The sequence below is a fragment of the Panulirus ornatus genome, chromosome 53 (assembly GCF_036320965.1).
Source record: "Panulirus ornatus isolate Po-2019 chromosome 53, ASM3632096v1, whole genome shotgun sequence".
Taxonomy (NCBI): Eukaryota; Metazoa; Arthropoda; class Malacostraca; order Decapoda; family Palinuridae; genus Panulirus; species Panulirus ornatus.
The window spans coordinates 16251350-16271078 of NC_092276.1; the positions used below are offsets into that span (position 1 = coordinate 16251350).

The window sequence follows — 19729 nt, forward strand, 5'->3', positions numbered from 1 at the left end:
GTAATAAAAAGAGTGTGGTTGAGAGAGCAGAAGAGGGTGTTTTGAAATGGTTTGGGTGCATGGAGAGAATGAGTGAGGAAAGATTGACCAAGAGGATATATGTGTCAGAGGTGGAGGGAACAAGAAGTGGGAGGCCAAATTGGAGGTGGAAAGATGTAGTGAAAAAGATCTTGATTGATCGGGGCCTGAACATGCAGGAGGGTGAAAGGCGGGCAAGGAATAGAGTGAATTGGAACGATGTGGTATACCGGGGTTGACGTGCTGTCAATGGATTGAACCAGGGCATCTGAAGCGTCTGGGGTAAACCATGTAAAGTTCTGTGGGGCCTGGATGTGGAAAGGGAGCTGTGGTTTCAGTGAATTATTTCATGACAGCAAGAGACTGAGTGTGAACGAATGTGGCCTTTGTTGTCTTTTCCTTGCGCTACCCCGCACACATGAGGGGGGAGGGTGTTGGTATTCCATGTGTTTAGGGGTGGCATTGGGAATGAATAAAGGCAGACAGTGTGAATTGTGTGCATGGGTATATATGTATGTGTCTGTGTATGTATATATATGTGTACATTGAGATGTACAGGTATGTATATTTGCGTGTGTGGACGTGTATGTATATACATGTGTATGGGGGTGTGTTGGGCCATTTCTTTTGTCTGTTTCCTTGCGCTACTTCGCAAACGCGGGAGACAGCGACAAAGCAAAATGAATAAGTAAATAAATGAATATTGCTCTTATTAAGCAAGTGATAAAAACCCCAAATGTTACAGGGACCTGAGTCACTCCAATATTTATTACTTGCCAAACAGGTATTACGCTTCATCTAACTCAGATTGTGCTTTGTAGGTAAAACTTAAGCCGCTTGGGTACATGTTTTCTCACACAAACAATACCCACATTGTAAAAAGTTAAGTAATATTTATAAATTCTCAGTGCACACTGTAAGGAAACAAAACTTTTCAAAGCCCTTTCCAGTTTGCTTATTATTTTTTTTAATCCAGAAATAGGGAATGATTTTTGTATTCTTGCCTGAAATTTTTTGACAACCTGCTTATTTGTTGAACTTTCACAAAGACCCTCATTCTAGGGTTGTGTGATACTCATCATTTTGCTGTAATTTTACTGTGGTCTTATATTGTAGAGCAAGTACATCCTTTGAACAACTTCAAGTTCACTTTTCCTTTCAGCCATACATGTGCTTAACTTTCAAATATAGCACTTGGAAATATATGAAATATAGAATGATGTATTGAACTCCTTTGATCTGTCTTGTTCTTCTGTAGGGTAGCATCTGCACAGGCAAAAAGAGTTAGCTTTGTCTAGGGTCTTTTACATGGCACAGCACACCATAGCCATTTACAACAGGCAGCCATCCACAGTTGCAGAATTAGGTTTACTTCTCAGGATTAATGTAGTTGATGCAGTAGTATCTAAGATTGGCAATGATTTCAGATTTCAATATGGTGACCATAGTAGTGATTTATTAAGCAATTATTTGTTGATTAATTATAAGCTTCTGTTTTTAGAAACTGATGAAATATGTAGAGACCCTGAAGCCCCGATACACAGTGGTTGTAGCTATCCGCCCAACTGGTTGGGAACACTCAGGTGACGGTGATGATATACTAGATAATCTCTTCCCAAAGGAGTATGGAAACATTTATATATATGGTAAGTTCTGACATTTTTGTTTTTAGCTTTCATGACTAAAATCCTGATAGCAATATGTGGCAGCTCATGGTCTTGGTTAATGTATTAGAGCCTCCAGATGTCTGCAATTTTGAAAAAAAACGTGGTATACTTGCTTCAGCACTTGGATGCATTTCAGTAAAGTCGGTTTGATTGGCTTTCAGCGTAAACATCATTCGTAGTTCACTTATTGTTTTAGCATTGTTTACTTTGTCTCATGCAGATACAAATGAAGTTTTAAGAAGCATAATATTTGGATATGTATTGACATCTAAGTCAAGTTTGAATGCAGGTTTGGTCTAACCATCAAATCAGTTCAGATTGTTTGGGTGATAAACTGTAAACACAGGCTTGTAAAATTATGTCTGTTTTTAATAGAGCTTAAAACATGGCTCATATGAATGTATAAAGGTGTGATTAGAGCTCCATGAATATATGCCGCCTTGCACATATTACAGAAGAGGGATTAGTTTTGTCATTGTGAAGTTAAGGAGTCACTACAAACATCCCCATGCAGAGCATTGCATGAATTTGTTTTACTTTTGTCTCTGTTTTGACGCTGTCCCCTTGTGTGCCATCACCTCTTGTAATTATCTTCATAGCCATAGGATTTATCCTGGGTTGTTATGTAAAACACATGTCTAAAGATTATGCATCTTATGTAAAACATGCTAAAGTAATTTACTCAAATGTGTTCTGAAGAATGCCTGAAAAATCTGCTCTAAATGAATTCTGAAATCACTTACTTAAAGTTACCACCTTAAATAGTTACCCTTGATGCCAGCACCCTGCCTCCTCCCCTTTCAGTTAAGTCTCACAAAAGTTGTGGTTTGATGAAATCAAGACCTATGATGTGGTAAATGGTAAACTTATTCATGAATGATTTTGCCAACTTTGTGTGATGGTTTTAAGGATTTTTTTTATGTTCAGGTCTCAGATATTATGGATTGATTTTTTGCAGTTTGATATATTTTCATTTGTACTTTTTATGGTATAAACAGTAGACCTATTATATTTAATTTCTTATTTTCTCTAATTTTTTTTTTAGTTTTTTATTTTGCTTTGTCGCTGTCTCCCGCGTTTGCGAGGTAGTGCAAGGAAACAGACGAAAGAAATGGCCCAACTCATCCCCATACACATGTATATACATACACGTCCACACACGCAAATATACATACCCATACATCTCAGTGTACACATATATATACACACACAGACACATACATATATACACATGCACACAATTCACACTGTCTGCCTTTATTCATTCCCATCGCCACCTCGCCATACATGGAATAACATCCCCCTCCCCCCTCATGTGTGCGAGGTAGCGCTAGGAAAAGACAACAAAGTCCCCATTCGTTCACACTCAGTCTCTAGCTGTCATGCAATAATGCCCGAAACCACAGCTCCCTTTCCACATCCAGGCCCCACACAACTTTCTATGGTTTACCCCAGACGCTTCACATGCCCTGATTCAATCCACTGACAGCACGTCAACCCCGGTATACCACATTGATCCAATTCACTCTATTCCTTGCCCGCCTTTCACCCTCCTGCATGTTCAGGCCCCGATCACTCAAAATCTTTTTCACTCCATCTTTCCACCTCCAATTTGGTCTCCCACTTCTCCTCGTTCCCTCCACCTCTGACGCATATATCCTCTTGGTCAATCTTTCCTCACTCATTCTCTCCATGCGCCCAGACCATTTCAAAACACCCTCTTCTGCTCTCTCAACCATACTCTTTTTATTTCCACACATCTCTCTTACCCTTACATTACTTACTCGATCAAACCACCTCACACCACATATTGTCCTCAAACATCTCATTTCCAGCACATCCACCCTCCTGTGCACAACTCTATCCATAGCCCACGCCTCGCAACCATACAACATTGCTGGAACCACTGTTCCTTCAAACATACCCATTTTTGCTTTCGGAGATAATGTTCTCGATTTCCACACAATCTTCAAGGCTTCCAGGATTTTCGCCCCCTCCCCCACCCTATGATTCACTTTCACTTCCATGGTTCCATCCGCTGCCAGATCCACTTCCAGATATCTAAAACACTTTACATCCTCCAGTTTTTCTCCATTCAAACTTACCTCCCAATTGACTTGACCCTCAACCCTACTGTACCTAATAACCTTGCTCTTAGTCACATTTACTCTTAAGTTTCTTCTTTCACACACTTTACCAAATTCTGTCACCAGCTTCTGCAGTTTCTCACATGAATCAGCCACCAGCGCTGTATCATTAGCGAACAACAACTGACTCACTTCCCAAGCTCCCTCATCTCCAACAGACTTCATACTTGCCCCTCTTTCCAAAACTCTTGCATTCACCTCCCTAACAACCCCATCTATAAACAAATTAAACAACCATGGAGACATCACACACCCCTGCCACAAACCTACATTCACTGAGAACCAGTCACTTTCCTCTCATCCTACACATCCTTGTGTGAGGAAGTACCAGGAGAGACTGAGCACAGAATGGAAAAAGGTGAGAACAATGGAAGTAAGGGGAGTGGGGGAGGAATGGGATGTATTTAGGGAATCAGTGATGGATTGCGCAAAAGATGCTTGTGGCATGAAAAGAGTGGGAGGTGGGTTGATTAGAAAGAGTAGTGAGTGGTGGGATGAAGAAGTAAGATCATTAGTGAAAGAGAATGGAGAAAAACTGGAGGAAGTGAAGTGTTTTAGATATCTGGGAGTGGATCTGGCAGCGGATGGAACCATGGAAGCGGAAGTGGATCATAGGGTGGGGGAGGGGGCGAAAATTCTGGGGGCGACAAAGCAAAAAAAAAAAAAAAAGATTATCATTATTATTGTTATTTTTTTTTTTTTTTATTATACTTTGTCGCTGTCTCCCGCGTTTGCGAGGTAGCGCAAGGAAACAGACGAAAAAAATGGCCCCCCCCCCCATACACATGTATATACATACGTCCACACATGCAAATATACATACCTACACAGCTTTCCATGGTTTACCCCAGACGCCTCACATGCCCTGATTCAATCCACTGACAGCACGTCAACCCCGGTATACCACATCGCTCCAATTCACTCTATTCCTTGCCCTCCTTTCACCCTCCTGCATGTTCAGGCCCCGATCACACAAAATCTTTTTCACTCCATCTTTCCACCTCCAATTTGGTCTCCCTCTTCTCCTTGTTCCCTCCACCTCCGACACATATATCCTCTTGGTCAATCTTTCCTCACTCATCCTCTCCATGTGCCCAAACCACTTCAAAACACCCTCTTCTGCTCTCTCAACCACGCTCTTTTTATTTCCACACATCTCTCTTACCCTTACGTTACTCACTCGATCAAACCACCTCACACCACACATTGTCCTCAAACATCTCATTTCCAGCACATCCATCCTCCTGCGCACCACTCTATCCATAGCCCACGCCTCGCAACCATACAACATTGTTGGAACCACTATTCCTTCAAACATACCCATTTTTGCTTTCCGAGATAATGTTCTCGACTTCCACACATTCTTCAAGGCCCCCAGGATTTTCGCCCCCTACCCCACCCTATGATCCACTTCCGCTTCCATGGTTCCATCCGCTGCCAGATCCACTCCCAGATGTCTAAAACACTTCACTTCCTCCAGTTTTTCTCCATTCAAACTCACCTCCCAATTGACTTGACCCTCAACCCTACTGTACCTAATAACCTTGCTCTTATTCACATTTACTCTTAACTTTCTTCTTCCACACACTTTTCCAAACTCAGTCACCAGCTTCTGCAGTTTCTCACATGAATCAGCCACCAGCGCTGTATCATCAGCGAACAACAACTGACTCACTTCCCAAGCTCTCTCATCCCCAACAGACTTCATACTTGCCCCTCTTTCCAAAACTCTTGCATTTACCTCCCTAACAACCCCATCCATAAACAAATTAAACAACCATGGAGACATCACACACCCCTGCCACAAACCTACATTCACTGAAAACCAATCACTTTCCTCTCTTCCTACACGTACACATGCCTTACATCCTCGATAAAAACTTTTCACTGCTTCTAACAACTTTCCTCCCACACCATATATTCTTAATACCTTCCACAGAGCATCTCTATCAACTCTATCATATGCCTTCTCCAGATCCATAAATGCTACATACAAATCCATTTGCTTTTCTAAGTATTTCTCACATACATTCTTCAAAGCAAACACCTGATCCACACATCCTCTACCACTTCTGAAACCACACTGCTCTTCCCCAATCTGATGCTCTGTACATGCCTTCACCCTCTCAATCAATACCCTCCCGTATAATTTACCAGGAATACTCAACAAACTTATACCTCTGTAATTTGAGCACTCACTCTTATCCCCTTTGCCTTTGTACAATGGCACTATGCACGCATTCCGCCAATCCTCAGGCACCTCACCATGAGTCATACATACATTAAATAACCTTACCAACCAGTCAACAATACAGTCACCCCCTTTTTTAATAAATTCCACTGCAATACCATCCAAACCTGCTGCCTTGCCGGCTTTCATCTTTGTTATTATTATTTTATTTTTATTATTTTATTATACTTTGTCGCTGTCTCCCGCGTTTGCGAGGTAATGCAAGGAAACAGACGAAAGAAATGGCCCAACCCCCCCCCATACACATGTTTATACATACGTCCACACACGCAAATATACATACCTACACAGCTTTCCATGGTTTACCCCAGACACTTCACATGCCTTGATTCAATCCACTGACAGCACGTCAACCCCGGTATACCACATCGCTCCAATTCACTCTATTCCTTGCCCTCCTTTCAGCCTCCTGCATGTTCAGGCCCCGATCACACAAAATCTTTTTCACTCCATCTTTCCACCTCCAATTTGGTCTCCCTCTTCTCCTCGTCCCCTCCACCTCCGACACATATATCCTCTTGGTCAATCTTTCCTCACTCATTCTCTCCATGTGCCCAAACCATTTCAAAACACCCTCTTCTGCTCTCTCAACCACGCTCTTTTTATTTCCACACATCTCTCTTACCCTTACGTTACTTACTCGATCAAACCACCTCACACCACACATTGTCCTCAAACATCTCATTTCCAGCACATCCATCCTCCTGTGCACAACTCTATCCATAGCCCACGCCTCGCAACCATACAACATTGTTGGAACCACTATTCCTTCAAACATACCCATTTTTGCTTTCCGAGATAATGTTCTCGACTTCCACACATTCTTCAAGGCTCCCAGAATTTTCGCCCCCTCCCCCACCCTATGATCCACTTCCGCTTCCATGGTTCCATCCGCTGCCAGATCCACTCCCAGATATCTAAAACACTTCACTTCCTCCAGTTTTTCTCCATTCAAACTCACCTCCCAGTTGACTTGACCCTCAACCCTACTGTACCTAATAACCTTGCTCTTATTCACATTTACTCTTAACTTTCTTCTTCCACACACTTTTCCAAACTCAGTCACCAGCTTCTGCAGTTTCTCACATGAATCAGCCACCAGCGCTGTATCATCAGCGAACAACAACTGACTCACTTCCCAAGCTCTCTCATCCCCAACAGACTTCATACTTGCCCCTCTTTCCAAAACTCTTGCATTTACCTCCCTAACAACCCCATCCATAAACAAATTAAACAACCATGGAGACATCACACACCCCTGCCGCAAACCTACATTCACTGAGAACCAATCACTTTCCTCTCTTCCTACACGTACACATGCCTTACATCCTCGATAAAAACTTTTCACTGCTTCTAACAACTTTCCTCCCACACCATATATTCTTAATACCTTCCACAGAGCATCTCTATCAACTCTATCATATGCTTTCTCCAGATCCATAAATGCTACATACAAATCCATTTGCTTTTCTAAGTATTTCTCACATACATTCTTCAAAGCAAACACCTGATCCACACATCCTCTACCACTTCTGAAACCACACTGCTCTTCCCCAATCTGATGCTCTGTACATGCCTTCACCCTCTCAATCAATACCCTCCCATATAATTTACCAGGAATACTCAACAAACTTATACCTCTGTAATTTGAGCACTCACTCTTATCCCCTTTGCCTTTGTACAATGGCACTATGCACGCATTCCGCCAATCCTCAGGCACCTCACCATGAGTCATACATACATTAAATAACCTTACCAACCAGTCAACAATACAGTCACCCCCTTTTTTAATAAATTCCACTGCAATACCATCCAAACCTGCTGCCTTGCCGGCTTTCATCTTCCGCAAAGCTTTTACTACCTCTTCTTTGTTTACCAAATCATTTTCCCTAACCCTCTCACTTTGCACACCACCTTGACCTAAACACCCTATATCTGCCACTCTATCATCAAACACATTTAACAAACCTTCAAAATACTCACTCCATCTTCTCACATCACCACTACTTGTTATCACCTCCCCATTTGCGCCCTTCACTGAAGTTCCCATTTGCTCCCTTGTCTTACGCACTTTATTTACCTCCTTCCAGAACATCTTTTTATTCTCCCTAAAATTTAATGATACTCTCTCACCCCAACTCTCATTTGCCCTTTTTTTCACCTCTTGCACCTTTCTCTTGACCTCCTGTCTCTTTCTTTTATACATCTCCCACTCAATTGCATTTTTTCCCTGCAAAAATCGTCCAAATGCCTCTCTCTTCTCTTTCACTAAAACTCTTACTTCTTCATCCCACCACTCACTACCCTTTCTAATCAACCCACCTCCCACTCTTCTCATGCCACAAGCATCTTTTGCGCAATCCATCACTGATTCCCTAAATACATCCCATTCCTCCCCCACTCCCCTTACTTCCATTGTTCTCACCATTTTCCATTCTGTACTCAGTCTCTCCTGGTACTTCCTCACACAGGTCTCCTTCCCAAGCTCACTTACTCTCACCACCCTCTTCACCCCAACGTTATTATTATTTTTAGTATTATTTTTATTTTATTATTATACTTTGTCGCTGTCTCCCGCGTTTGCGAGGTAGCGCAAGGAAACAGACAAAAGAAATGGCCCAACCCCCCCCATACACATGTATATACATACGTCCACACACGCAAATATACATACCTACACAGCTTTCCATGGTTTACCCCAGACGCTTCACATGCCTTGATTCAATCCACTGACAGCACGTCAACCCCGGTATACCACATCGCTCGAATTCACTCTATTCCTTGCCCTCCTTTCACCCTCCTGCATGTTCAGGCCCCGATCACACAAAATCTTTTTCACTCCATCTTTCCACCTCCAATTTGGTCTCCCTCTTCTCCTCGTTCCCTCCACCTCCGACACATATATCCTCTTGGTCAATCTTTCCTCACTCATTCTCTCCATGTGCCCAAACCACTTCAAAACACCCTCTTCTGCTCTCTCAACCACGCTCTTTTTATTTCCACACATCTCTCTTACCCTTACGTTTCTCACTTGATCAAACCACCTCACACCACACATTGTCCTCAAACATCTCATTTCCAGCACATCCATCCTCCTTCGCACAACTCTATCCATAGCCCACGCCTTGCAACCATACAACATTGTTGGAACCACTATTCCTTCAAACATACCCATTTTTGCTTTCCGAGATAATGTTCTCGACTTCCACACATTCTTCAAGGCCCCCAGAATTTTCGCCCCCTCCCCCACCCTATGATCCACTTCCACTTCCATGGTTCCATCCGCTGCCAGATCCACTCCCAGATATCTAAAACACTTCACTTCCTCCAGTTTTTCTCCATTCAAATTCACCTCCCAACTGACTTGACCCTCAACCCTACTGTACCTAATAACCTTGCTCTTATTCACATTTACTCTTAACTTTCTTCTTCCACACACTTTACCAAACTCAGTCATCAGCTTCTGCAGTTTCTCACATGAATCAGCCACCAGCGCTGTATCATCAGCGAACAACAACTGACTCACTTCCCAAGCTCTCTCATCCCCAACAGACTTCATACTTGCCCCTCTTTCCAAAACTCTTGCATTCACCTCCCTAACAACCCCATCCATAAACAAATTAAACAACCATTGAGACATCACACACCCCTGCCGCAAACCTACATTCACTGAGAACCAATCACTTTCCTCTCTTCCTACACGTACACATGCCTTACATCCTCGATAAAAACTTTTCACTGCTTCTAACAACTTTCCTCCCACACCATATATTCTTAATACCTTCCACAGAGCATCTCTATCAACTCTATCATATGCCTTCTCCAGATCCATAAATGCTACATACAAATCCATTTGCTTTTCTAAGTATTTCTAAGTATTATTATTATTATTATTATTATTATTATTATTATTATTATTATTATTATACCTTGTTGCTATCTCCTGCATTAGTGAGGCAGCAGAAGGAAACAGACGAAAGAATGGCCCAACCCACCCACATACACATGTATATACATACACACCCACACACGCATATATGCATACCTAAACATTTCAACGTATACATACATATGCTCACACAGACATATTCATGTATACACATGTACATATTCATACTTGCTGCCTTCATCCTTTCTCGTCGCCACCCCACCACACATGAAATAGCATCCCCCCCAACTCTCCAGCGAGGTAGCGCTAGGAAAACAGCAAGAGAGCCACAATTCGTTCACACTCAGTCTCTCGCTGTCATGTGTGATGTACTGCAACCACAGCTCCCTTTCCACATCCAGGCCCCACAGACCTTTCCATGGTTTACCCCAGACACTTCACATGCCTTGATTCAATCTATTGACAGCATGTCGACCCCAATATACTACATCGTTCCCATTCACTCTATTCTTTGCACGCCTTTCACCCTCCTGTATATTCAGGCCCTGATCACTCAAAATCTTTTTCACTCCATCCTTCCACCTCCAATTTAGTCTCCTGCTTATCCTTGTTCCCTCTACCTCTGACACATATATCCTCTTTGTCAATCTTTCCTCACTCATTTTCTCCATGTGACCAAACTATTTTAACACACCCCCTTCTGCTCTCTCAACCACACTCTTTTTATCACCACACATCTCTCTTACCCTTTCATTACTTACTTGATCAAACCACCACACACCACTTATTGTCCTCAAACATTTCATTTCCAACACATCCACCCTCTTCCGCAGCTATCTATAGTTCATGCCTCGCAGCCATATAACATTGTTGGACCCACTATTCCTTCAAACATACCCATTTTTGCTCTCTCAGATAACATTCTTGCCTTCCACACATTTTTCAACACTCACAGAATCTTCCCCCCCTCCCCCACCCTGTGACTAATATCCGCTTCAGTGGTTCCATCCGCTGCTAAGGCCACTCCCAGATATCTAAAACACTACTTCCTCCAGTTTTTCTCCATTCAAACTTACCTCCCAATTAACTTGGCCCTCAACCCTACTGAACCTAATAACCTTGCTCTTATTTACATTTACTCTTAACTTTCTTTCACACACTTTACCAAACTCAGTCACCATCTTCTGCAGTCTCACCTGAATCAGCTTAATCGCTGTTTCCTGTGTCAGTGAGGTAGCACCAGGAAAAAGACAAAGAATGGCCCATCCACTCCCATACACACACACGCACACATATATATATATATATGTGAATGTTGGGGTGAAGAGGGTGGTGAGAGTAAGTGAGCTTGGGAAGGAGACTTGTGTGAGGAGTACCAGGAGAGACTGAGTACAGAATGGAAAAAGGTGAGAACAATGGAAGTAAGGGGAGTGGGGGAGGAATGGGATGTATTTAGGGAATCAGTGATGGATTGCGCAAAAGATGCTTGTGGCATGAGAAGAGTGGGAGGAAGGTTGATTAGAAAGGGTAGTGAGTGGTGGGATGAAGAAGTAAGAGTATTAGTGAAAGAGAAGAGAGAGGCATTTGGACGATTTTTGCAGGGAAAAAATGCAATTGAGTGGGAGATGTATAAAAGAAAGAGACAGGAGGTCAAGAGAAAGGTGCAAGAGGTGAAAAAGAGAGCAAATGAGAGTTGGGGTGTGAGAGTATCATTAAATTTTAGGGAGAATAAAAGATGTTCTGGAAGGAGGTAAATAAAGTGCGTAAGAAGGGAGCAAATGGGAACTTCAGTGAAGGGCGCAAATGGGGAGTGATAACAAGTAGTGGTGATGTGAGAAGGAGATGGAGTGAGTATTTTGAAGGTTTGTTGAATGTGTTTGATGATAGAGTGGCAGATATAGGGTGTTTTGGTCGAGGTGGTGTGCAAAGTGAGAGGGTTAGGGAAAATGATTTGGTAAACAGAGAGGAGGTAGTAAAAGCTTTGCGGAAGATGAAAGCCGGCAAGGCAGCAGGTTTGGATGGTATTGCAGTGGAATTTATTAAAAAAGGGGGTGACTGTATTATTGACTGGTTGGTAAGGTTATTTAATGTATGTATGACTCATGGTGAGGTGCCTGAGGATTGGCGGAATGCGTGCATAGTACCATTGTACAAAGGCAAAATGGATAAGAGTGAGTGCTCAAATTACAGAGGTATAAGTTTGTTGAGTATTCCTGGTAAATTATATGGGAGGGTATTGATTGAGAGGGTGAAGGCATGTACAGAGCATCAGATTGGGGAAGAGCAGTGTGGTTTCACAAGTGGTAGAGGATGTGTGGATCAGGTGTTGCTTTGAAGAATGTATGTGAGAAATACTTAGAAAAGCAAATGGATTTGTATGTAGCATTTATGGATCTGGAGAAGGCATATGATAGAGTTGATAGAGATGCTCTGTGGAAGGTATTAAGAATATATGGTGTGGGAGGCAAGTTGTTAGAAGCAGTGAAAAGTTTTTGTTGAAGGTGTAAGGCATGTGTACGTGTAGGAAGAGAGGAAAGTGATTGGTTCTCAGTGAATGTAGGTTTTGTGGCAGGGGTGTGTGATGTCTCCATGGTTGTTTAATTTGTTTATGGATGGGGTAGTTTGGGAGGTGAATGCAAGAGTTTTGGAAAGAGGGGCAAGTATGAAGTCTGTTGTGGATGAGAGAGCTTGGGAAGTGAGTAAGTTGTTGTTCGCTGATGATACAGCGCTGGTGGCTGATTCATGTGAGAAACTGCAGAAGCTGGTGACTGAGTTTGGTAAAGTGTGTGAAAGAAGAAAGTTAAGAGTAAATGTGAATAAGAGCAAGGTTATTAGGTACAGTAGGGTTGAGGGTCAAGTCAATTGGGAGATAAGTTTGAATGGAGAAAAACTGGAGGAAGTAAAGTGTTTTAGATATCTGGGAGTGGATCTGGCAGCGGATGGAACCATGGAAGCGGAAGTGGATCATAGGGTGGGGGAGGGGGCGAAAATTTTGGGAGCCTTGAAAAATGTGTGGAAGTCGAGAACACTATCTCGGAAAGCAAAAATGGGTATGTTTGAGGGAATAGTGGTTCCAACAATGTTGTATGGTTGCGAGGCGTGGGCTATGGATAGAGATGTGCGCAGGAGGATGGATGTGCTGGAAATGAGATGTTTGAGGACAATGTGTGGTGTGAGGTGGTTTGATCGAGTAAGTAACGTAAGGGTAGAGAAGATGTGTGGAAATAAAAAGAGCGTGGTTGAGAGAGCAGAAGAGGGTGTTTTGAAATGGTTTGGGCACATGGAGAGAATGAGTGAGGAGAGATTGACCAAGAGGATATATGTGTCGGAGGTGGAGGGAACGAGGAGAAGAGGGAGACCAAATTGGAGGTGGAAAGATGGAGTGAAAAAGATTTTGTGTGATCGGGGCCTGAACATGCAGGAGGGTGAAAGGAGGGCAAGAAATAGAGTGAAGTGGAGTCATGTGGTATACAGGGGTTGACGTGCTGTCAGTGGATTGAAGCAAGGCATGTGAAGCGTCTGGGGTAAACCATGGAAAGCTGTGTAGGTATGTATATTTGCGTGTGTGGACGTGTGTATGTACATGTGTATGGGGGGGGGGGGGCCATTTCTTTCGTCTGTTTCCTTGCGCTACCTCGCAAACGCGGGAGACAGCGACAAAGTATAAAAAAAAAAAAAAAAAAAAAAAAAAATATATATATATATATATTTTTTTTATTTTTTTTTTTTTTTTTTATACTTTGTCGCTGTCTCCCGCGTTTGCGAGGTAGCGCAAGGAAACAGACGAAAGAAATGGCCCAACCCCCCCCATACACATGTACATACACATATATATATATATATATATATATATATATATATATATATATATATATATATATATATATATATATTTTTATTATACTTTGTCGCTGTATATATATATATATATATATATATATATATATATATATATATATATATATATATATATACACACACACACACACACACACATACATAAATGCCCATACATGCACATATACATTACATATACACATCAACATATACTCATATACATATACTTCCCATGTATTCCCTGCGTGTCGTAAAAAGCGACTAAAAAGAAGGGAGCGTGGGCTAGGAATTCCTCCTGTCCAGTTTTGACTTTTCTAAAAGAAGGCACAGAGAATGTGGCCAAATGAGGATTTTCCCTCTTAGGTTCAGTCCTCTTTTCTTAACGCAACCTCGCTAATGCGGGCATTGGCGAATATGTATAAAAAAGAAAAATAAATGTTTTATATGTATAGTACTTACATAGATATTATTTATCCTTTTGATATTCATATTCATCTGGCTTATCAGATTTCTTAGCTATGTTAGTCTTTGTGTGATGCATTGGTGAACTTTTTCAACTTCCAGCCGGTTATCCCTCAATTTTAGCTTTATAGGCATCATGTTTCAGATGTGACTTCCTGCAGTAGTGTGTTACTCATTTGATTGACTAGTATTGTCATAAACAAGTAGTACTATTTGCTTGTGTTATTTCTAGTAGTGACTTGTCATGTAGTTACAGGATCAACACTGTTTGCCATGAACTGACTGCTTTTTTCACACAGCTTCTGGGATTAACTTGAGATACATCAATACATTAAAAGGGAATGATGTAGCCAGTGGCGTACATCGTAATTGTAGATTCTGATTGACCATATTTACAGTGACCTGTTAATAGATTTGCTTAGCTGACTTCATTATTGATTGGCAGTATTCAGAAGCTAGTTGATTAGGAAAGATATCATCATCCAGTATTGGCAGTTGAGTTGCTTGTATTATTTAATACCCGAACTAGAAGATCAGTGTTTGCTTTACTTCCAGAGCTACATCATGGTACAGAAAGAACATTCTTGTATTCAGAATTGATTTTTTACCATAGATCAAGAATATATAGTACATCACAGTTTTTAAATATGATTGTAGTTTTACAGCATATGTATGGTTTTCAGGAATTCCATATTCGGAGCACTCAAGTTATGCAGAACTGAAGCGCTTTGTGCGGTTTGTTCAACCCAAAAAGGTTATCCCCACTGTGAATGTTGGCAATCCCAGCACCAGAAAGAGAATGGAACAGGACATTGAGGAATGGCTAAAGAAATGATATGTTAGCAGCATTGAATAGCTATTTAAGAAATTATTGAAGCTGATAACAGAATTTGCTGTCTCCATTATTTCATAAAGGCCATTTATATCTAGGTTCCATTGTAAATCCATGATATCAGATTTTGTTACAGCTACAATAACGTATATCCAAATGGTTAGAATTCATCGTTATTATAGTCAAGGATTGCTTGATTCTGCATGTTTTGTATTGGATTTTCCAGTCATCTTGAAAAGTCAGAAAAAAATTCTGTGGGCCATGTACATTCCAGTTAAATGCACCAGCATGATTGTTAGTCATCTGATGGCCATCTTGAGAAAGGCAATAATAACTAAGAATAAGCTGAAGTGTCAAAGCCAGTCACAGCATAGACTTAATATTCTTGGCCAATCACAATGGGCACGTTTGAAGGCAAAGTAGTCCCAATGGTGTTTATGGATGTGAGGCATGGACTACAGATGAGAATACACCAAAGAGGATGAATGTTTTGGAAATGATATGTCTGAGACAGCACGTGATATGGGGAGGGTTGATTGAGTAAGTGTTGATATAGAGTTAGACAGTGTGGTAATGATAAGAGTATGGTTGACAGAGCTGAAGAGGGTGTGCAGGAATGGTTTGAACACATTGAAAGAATAAGTGAGGAGAGATTGACAGAGAATGTGTCATAAGTGTAGGGGACAATGAGAAGGGAGAGACTGAACTGGAAATGGAAGGATGTAATGAAAGATAGGGTGCTTGTGGCCTGAACATGTAGGAGGGTTAAAGATGAATGAGTAATATAACAAGAATGGAGGAAAGCCTTTGGCCTGAACCAGGGTATTTCAAGCAGTCAGGGGAAATCACAGAAAGATTTGTGGGCCTGATTGTGGATAGGGGGCTATTGTTTTGATGTTCATACATGACAGCTAGAAAATGGATGTCGGCAAATGAAATGAGGCTATTTCTTTGTACCTGGCACTAACTTGCTAAAGTGGGAAATGAACATATGTGATGAAAATTATTAAACATATATCTTATGTTTACATGATTTTTGTTAAAAGATTTAGTAATCTGCATTAAAAAATGATAATACCATAACTTTACACGGGGATAGAGGAGAAGGAATACTGCTGGACAGAATGCTAGTAGGAGAGAATAGCAATGCTGTTTCATGTGGGGTGGGGTAGTACCAGGAATGGATGAAGGCAAGCAAGTATGAATATGTACATGTGCATATATGTATATGTCTGTGAATGTGTATGTATGTATGTTGATATGTATATGTATGTATATGTGCATGTATGGGTGCTTATGTGGATGGGCCATTCTTCCTCTGTTTCCTGGCACTACCTCGCTAATGCAGGAAATGGTATTCAAGTATAATGATGATGATATATGTGTCAGAGGTGGAGGGAACAAGGAGAAGTGGGAGACCAAATTGAAGGTGGAAGGATTGAGTGAAAAAGATTTTGAGCGATCGGGGCCTGAACATACAGGAGGCATGCAAGGAATAGAGTGCATTGGAACGATGTGGTATACTGGTGTCAGCGAGCTGTCAGTGGACAGAGCCAGGTTCTGTGAAACATCTAGGGTAAACCATGGAAATGTCTGTGGGTCCTGGATGTGGAAAGGGAGCTGTAGTTTTGGTGCATTACACATGACAGCTAGAGACTGAGTGTGAATGAATCTGGCTTTTTTTATCTTTTCCTGGCATTACCTCGCTGGAGCGGGGATACTATTTCGTGTGGTGGGGTGGTGACGGGAATGGATTAAGGCTGCAAGTATGAATATGTACATATGTATATATGTGTATGTCTGTGTATGCATATGTTGAAATGTATATATTTATTTTGCTTTGTTGCTGTCTCTCGTGTTTGCGAGGTAGCGCAAGGAAACAGACGAAAGAAATGGCCCAACCCACCTTCATACACATGTATATACATACACGTCCACACACGCAAATATACATACCCATACATCTCAATGTACACACATATATATGCACACAGACACATACATATATACACATGCACACAATTCACACTGTCTGCCTTTATTCATTCCCATCGCCACCTCGCCACACATGGAATAACATCCCCCTCCCCCCTCATGTGTGCGAGGTAGCGCTAGGAAAAGACAACAAAGGCCCCATTCGTTCACACTCAGTCTCTAGCTGTCATGCAATAATGCCTGAAACCACAGCTCCCTTTCCACATCCAGGCCCCACAGAACTTTCCATGGTTTACCCCAGACGCTTCACATGCCCTGATTCAATCCATTGACAGCGCGTCGACCCTGGTATACCACATCGATCCAATTCACTCTATTCCTTGCCCGCCTTTCACCCTCCTGCATGTTCAGGCCCTGATCACTCAAAATCTTTTTCACTCCATCTTTCCACCTCCAATTTGGTCTCTCACTTCTCTTCATTCCCTCCACCTCCGACACATATATCCTCTTGGTCAGTCTTTCCTCACTCATTCTCTCCATGTGCCCAAACCATTTCAAAACACCCTCTTCTGCTCTCTCAACCATACTCTTTTTATTTCCACACATCTCTCTTACCCTTACATTACTTACTCGATCAAACCACCCTCACCACATATTGTCCTCAAACATCTCATTTCCAGCACATCCACCCTTCTGCGCTCAACTCTATCCATAGCCCATGCCTCGCAGCCGTACAACATTTCATTTCCTCAGTTTTTCCCCTTTCAAACTCCCCCCCCAATTTGGGACTGACCCTAACCCCTACCCTAATAACCTTGCTCTTATTACTTTCTCTTAACTTTCTTCTTTCCACCACTTTCCAACTCAGTCACCATTCTAGTTTCTAAATGAATCACCACCAGCGCTGTATCACAGCGAACCACAATGACTCATTCCCCAAACTCTCTATCCCCCCAATTCATCTTTCCCCTCTTTCCAAAATTTGCATTTACCTCCCCAACAACCCCCTCCAAAACAAATTAAAAAAAACCATGGAACATCTCACCCCCTGCCACAAACCTACATTCACTGAAAACCAATCACTTTCCTCTCTTCTACACGTACACACCTTTACATTTTCCCGATAAAAACTTTTCCCCTGCTTCTAACAACTTTCCCCCCACACCATATATTCCCTTTAAAACTTCCCAGGGGCATCTCTATCAATCTATCATTGCCTTCTCCAATCCATAAATGCTAAAAAATACAAATCCCTTGCTTTTCTAAGATTTCTCAAATACATTCTTCAAGCAAACACCTGATCCACACATCCCCTAACCTTTTTTGAAACCACACTGCCTTCCCAATTGAAGCTCTTACATGCTTCACCCCTCAATAATACCCCCGTAAAAATTTACCCCCCCAAGGAAAAAAACTCCCAAAAAACTTATACCTCTGTAATTTGAGCACACACTCTTATCCCCCTTGCCTTTGTACAATGGGGACATGCAGCATTCCGCAATTTCCCCAAGCAAACCCCACCTGAATCATACATACATTAAAAACCTTACCAACCAAATCAACAATACAGTCCCCCCCCTTTTTAATAAAATTCCACTGCAATACCTCCAAACCGCTGCCTTGCGGCTTTCATCTTTGTTTTTAATTTTTTTTTTTATTATTTTATTATAAATTTGTCGCTGTCTCCCGCGTTTGCGAGGTAATGAAGAACAGACGAAAGAAATGGCCCAACCCCCCCCCCTTACACATGTTATACATACGTCCACACACGCAAATTTAAAAATACCTAAAACACTTTCCATGTTTACCCAGACCTCACATGCCCTTTATCAATCACTGGGCGACTCAACCCGGGAACCACATCCTCCCAAAAAACCCCTATTCCCGCCTCCCCCCCCAGCCTCCCGCAAAGTTCATCCCCGATCACAAAAAAAACTTTTTTCACCCCCATTTTCCACCTCCAAATTGGCTCCCCTTCTCCCCCGTCCCCCCCACCTCCGACACATATTCCCCCTTGGGGCAAACTTTCCTCATATTCTCTCCAAGTGCCCAAACCCTTTTTAAACACCCCCTTCTGCCTCCAACCACGCTCTTTTTTTTCCACCACACTCTCCTTACCCCTTACGTACTTACCGATCAAACCAAACCCCACAACCCCCACATTGGGCTCAAAATCTCATTTCCACACATCCATCCCCTGGCACAATCTATCCATAGCCCCGCCTCGCAACCATACAACATTGTTGGAACCACTATTCCTTCAAACTTTCCCATTTTTGTTTTCCCGAGTTTAATGTTCTCTGACTTCCACACATTTTTCAAGGTCTCCCGAATTTTCGCCCCCCCCCACCCTATAAAATTTCCCCCTTCCGCTTCCATGGTTCCACCCGTGCAAAATCCACCCCCAAAATATCTAAACATTTCACTTCCCCCAGTTTTTTTTCCATTCAAACTCACCCCCCATTGACTTGACCCTAAACCCTAACTGTCCCCCTAATAACCTTGCTCTTATTCACATTTACTCTTAACTTTCTTCTCCAAAAAACATTTTTTAAAAACTCAGCACCACTCTGCATTTTTCTCACAGAATCCAGCCCCCACAGCGCTGTATCATCAGCGAACAACAACTGACTCATTTCCCCCAACTCTCTCACCCCCAACAACTTCATATTTTGCCCCTTTTTCCCAAAA

At 42.0% G+C, this 19729-nt stretch overlaps 1 protein-coding gene across 1 annotated transcript in view; it reads left to right on the top strand.

Annotated features, from left to right (window-relative positions):
- LOC139765267 (uncharacterized) overlaps positions 1-17642 on the top strand; it is a 73933-nt gene extending 56291 nt beyond the window's left edge. The window contains exons 9-10 of the mRNA XM_071692621.1: positions 1520-1664; positions 14955-17642. Coding sequence (XP_071548722.1) covers positions 1520-1664; positions 14955-15106 — 297 coding nt within the window. The 3' untranslated portion in view covers positions 15107-17642. The remainder of the gene's footprint in view (positions 1-1519; positions 1665-14954) is intronic.
- Positions 17643-19729: the final 2087 nt, after the last annotated feature.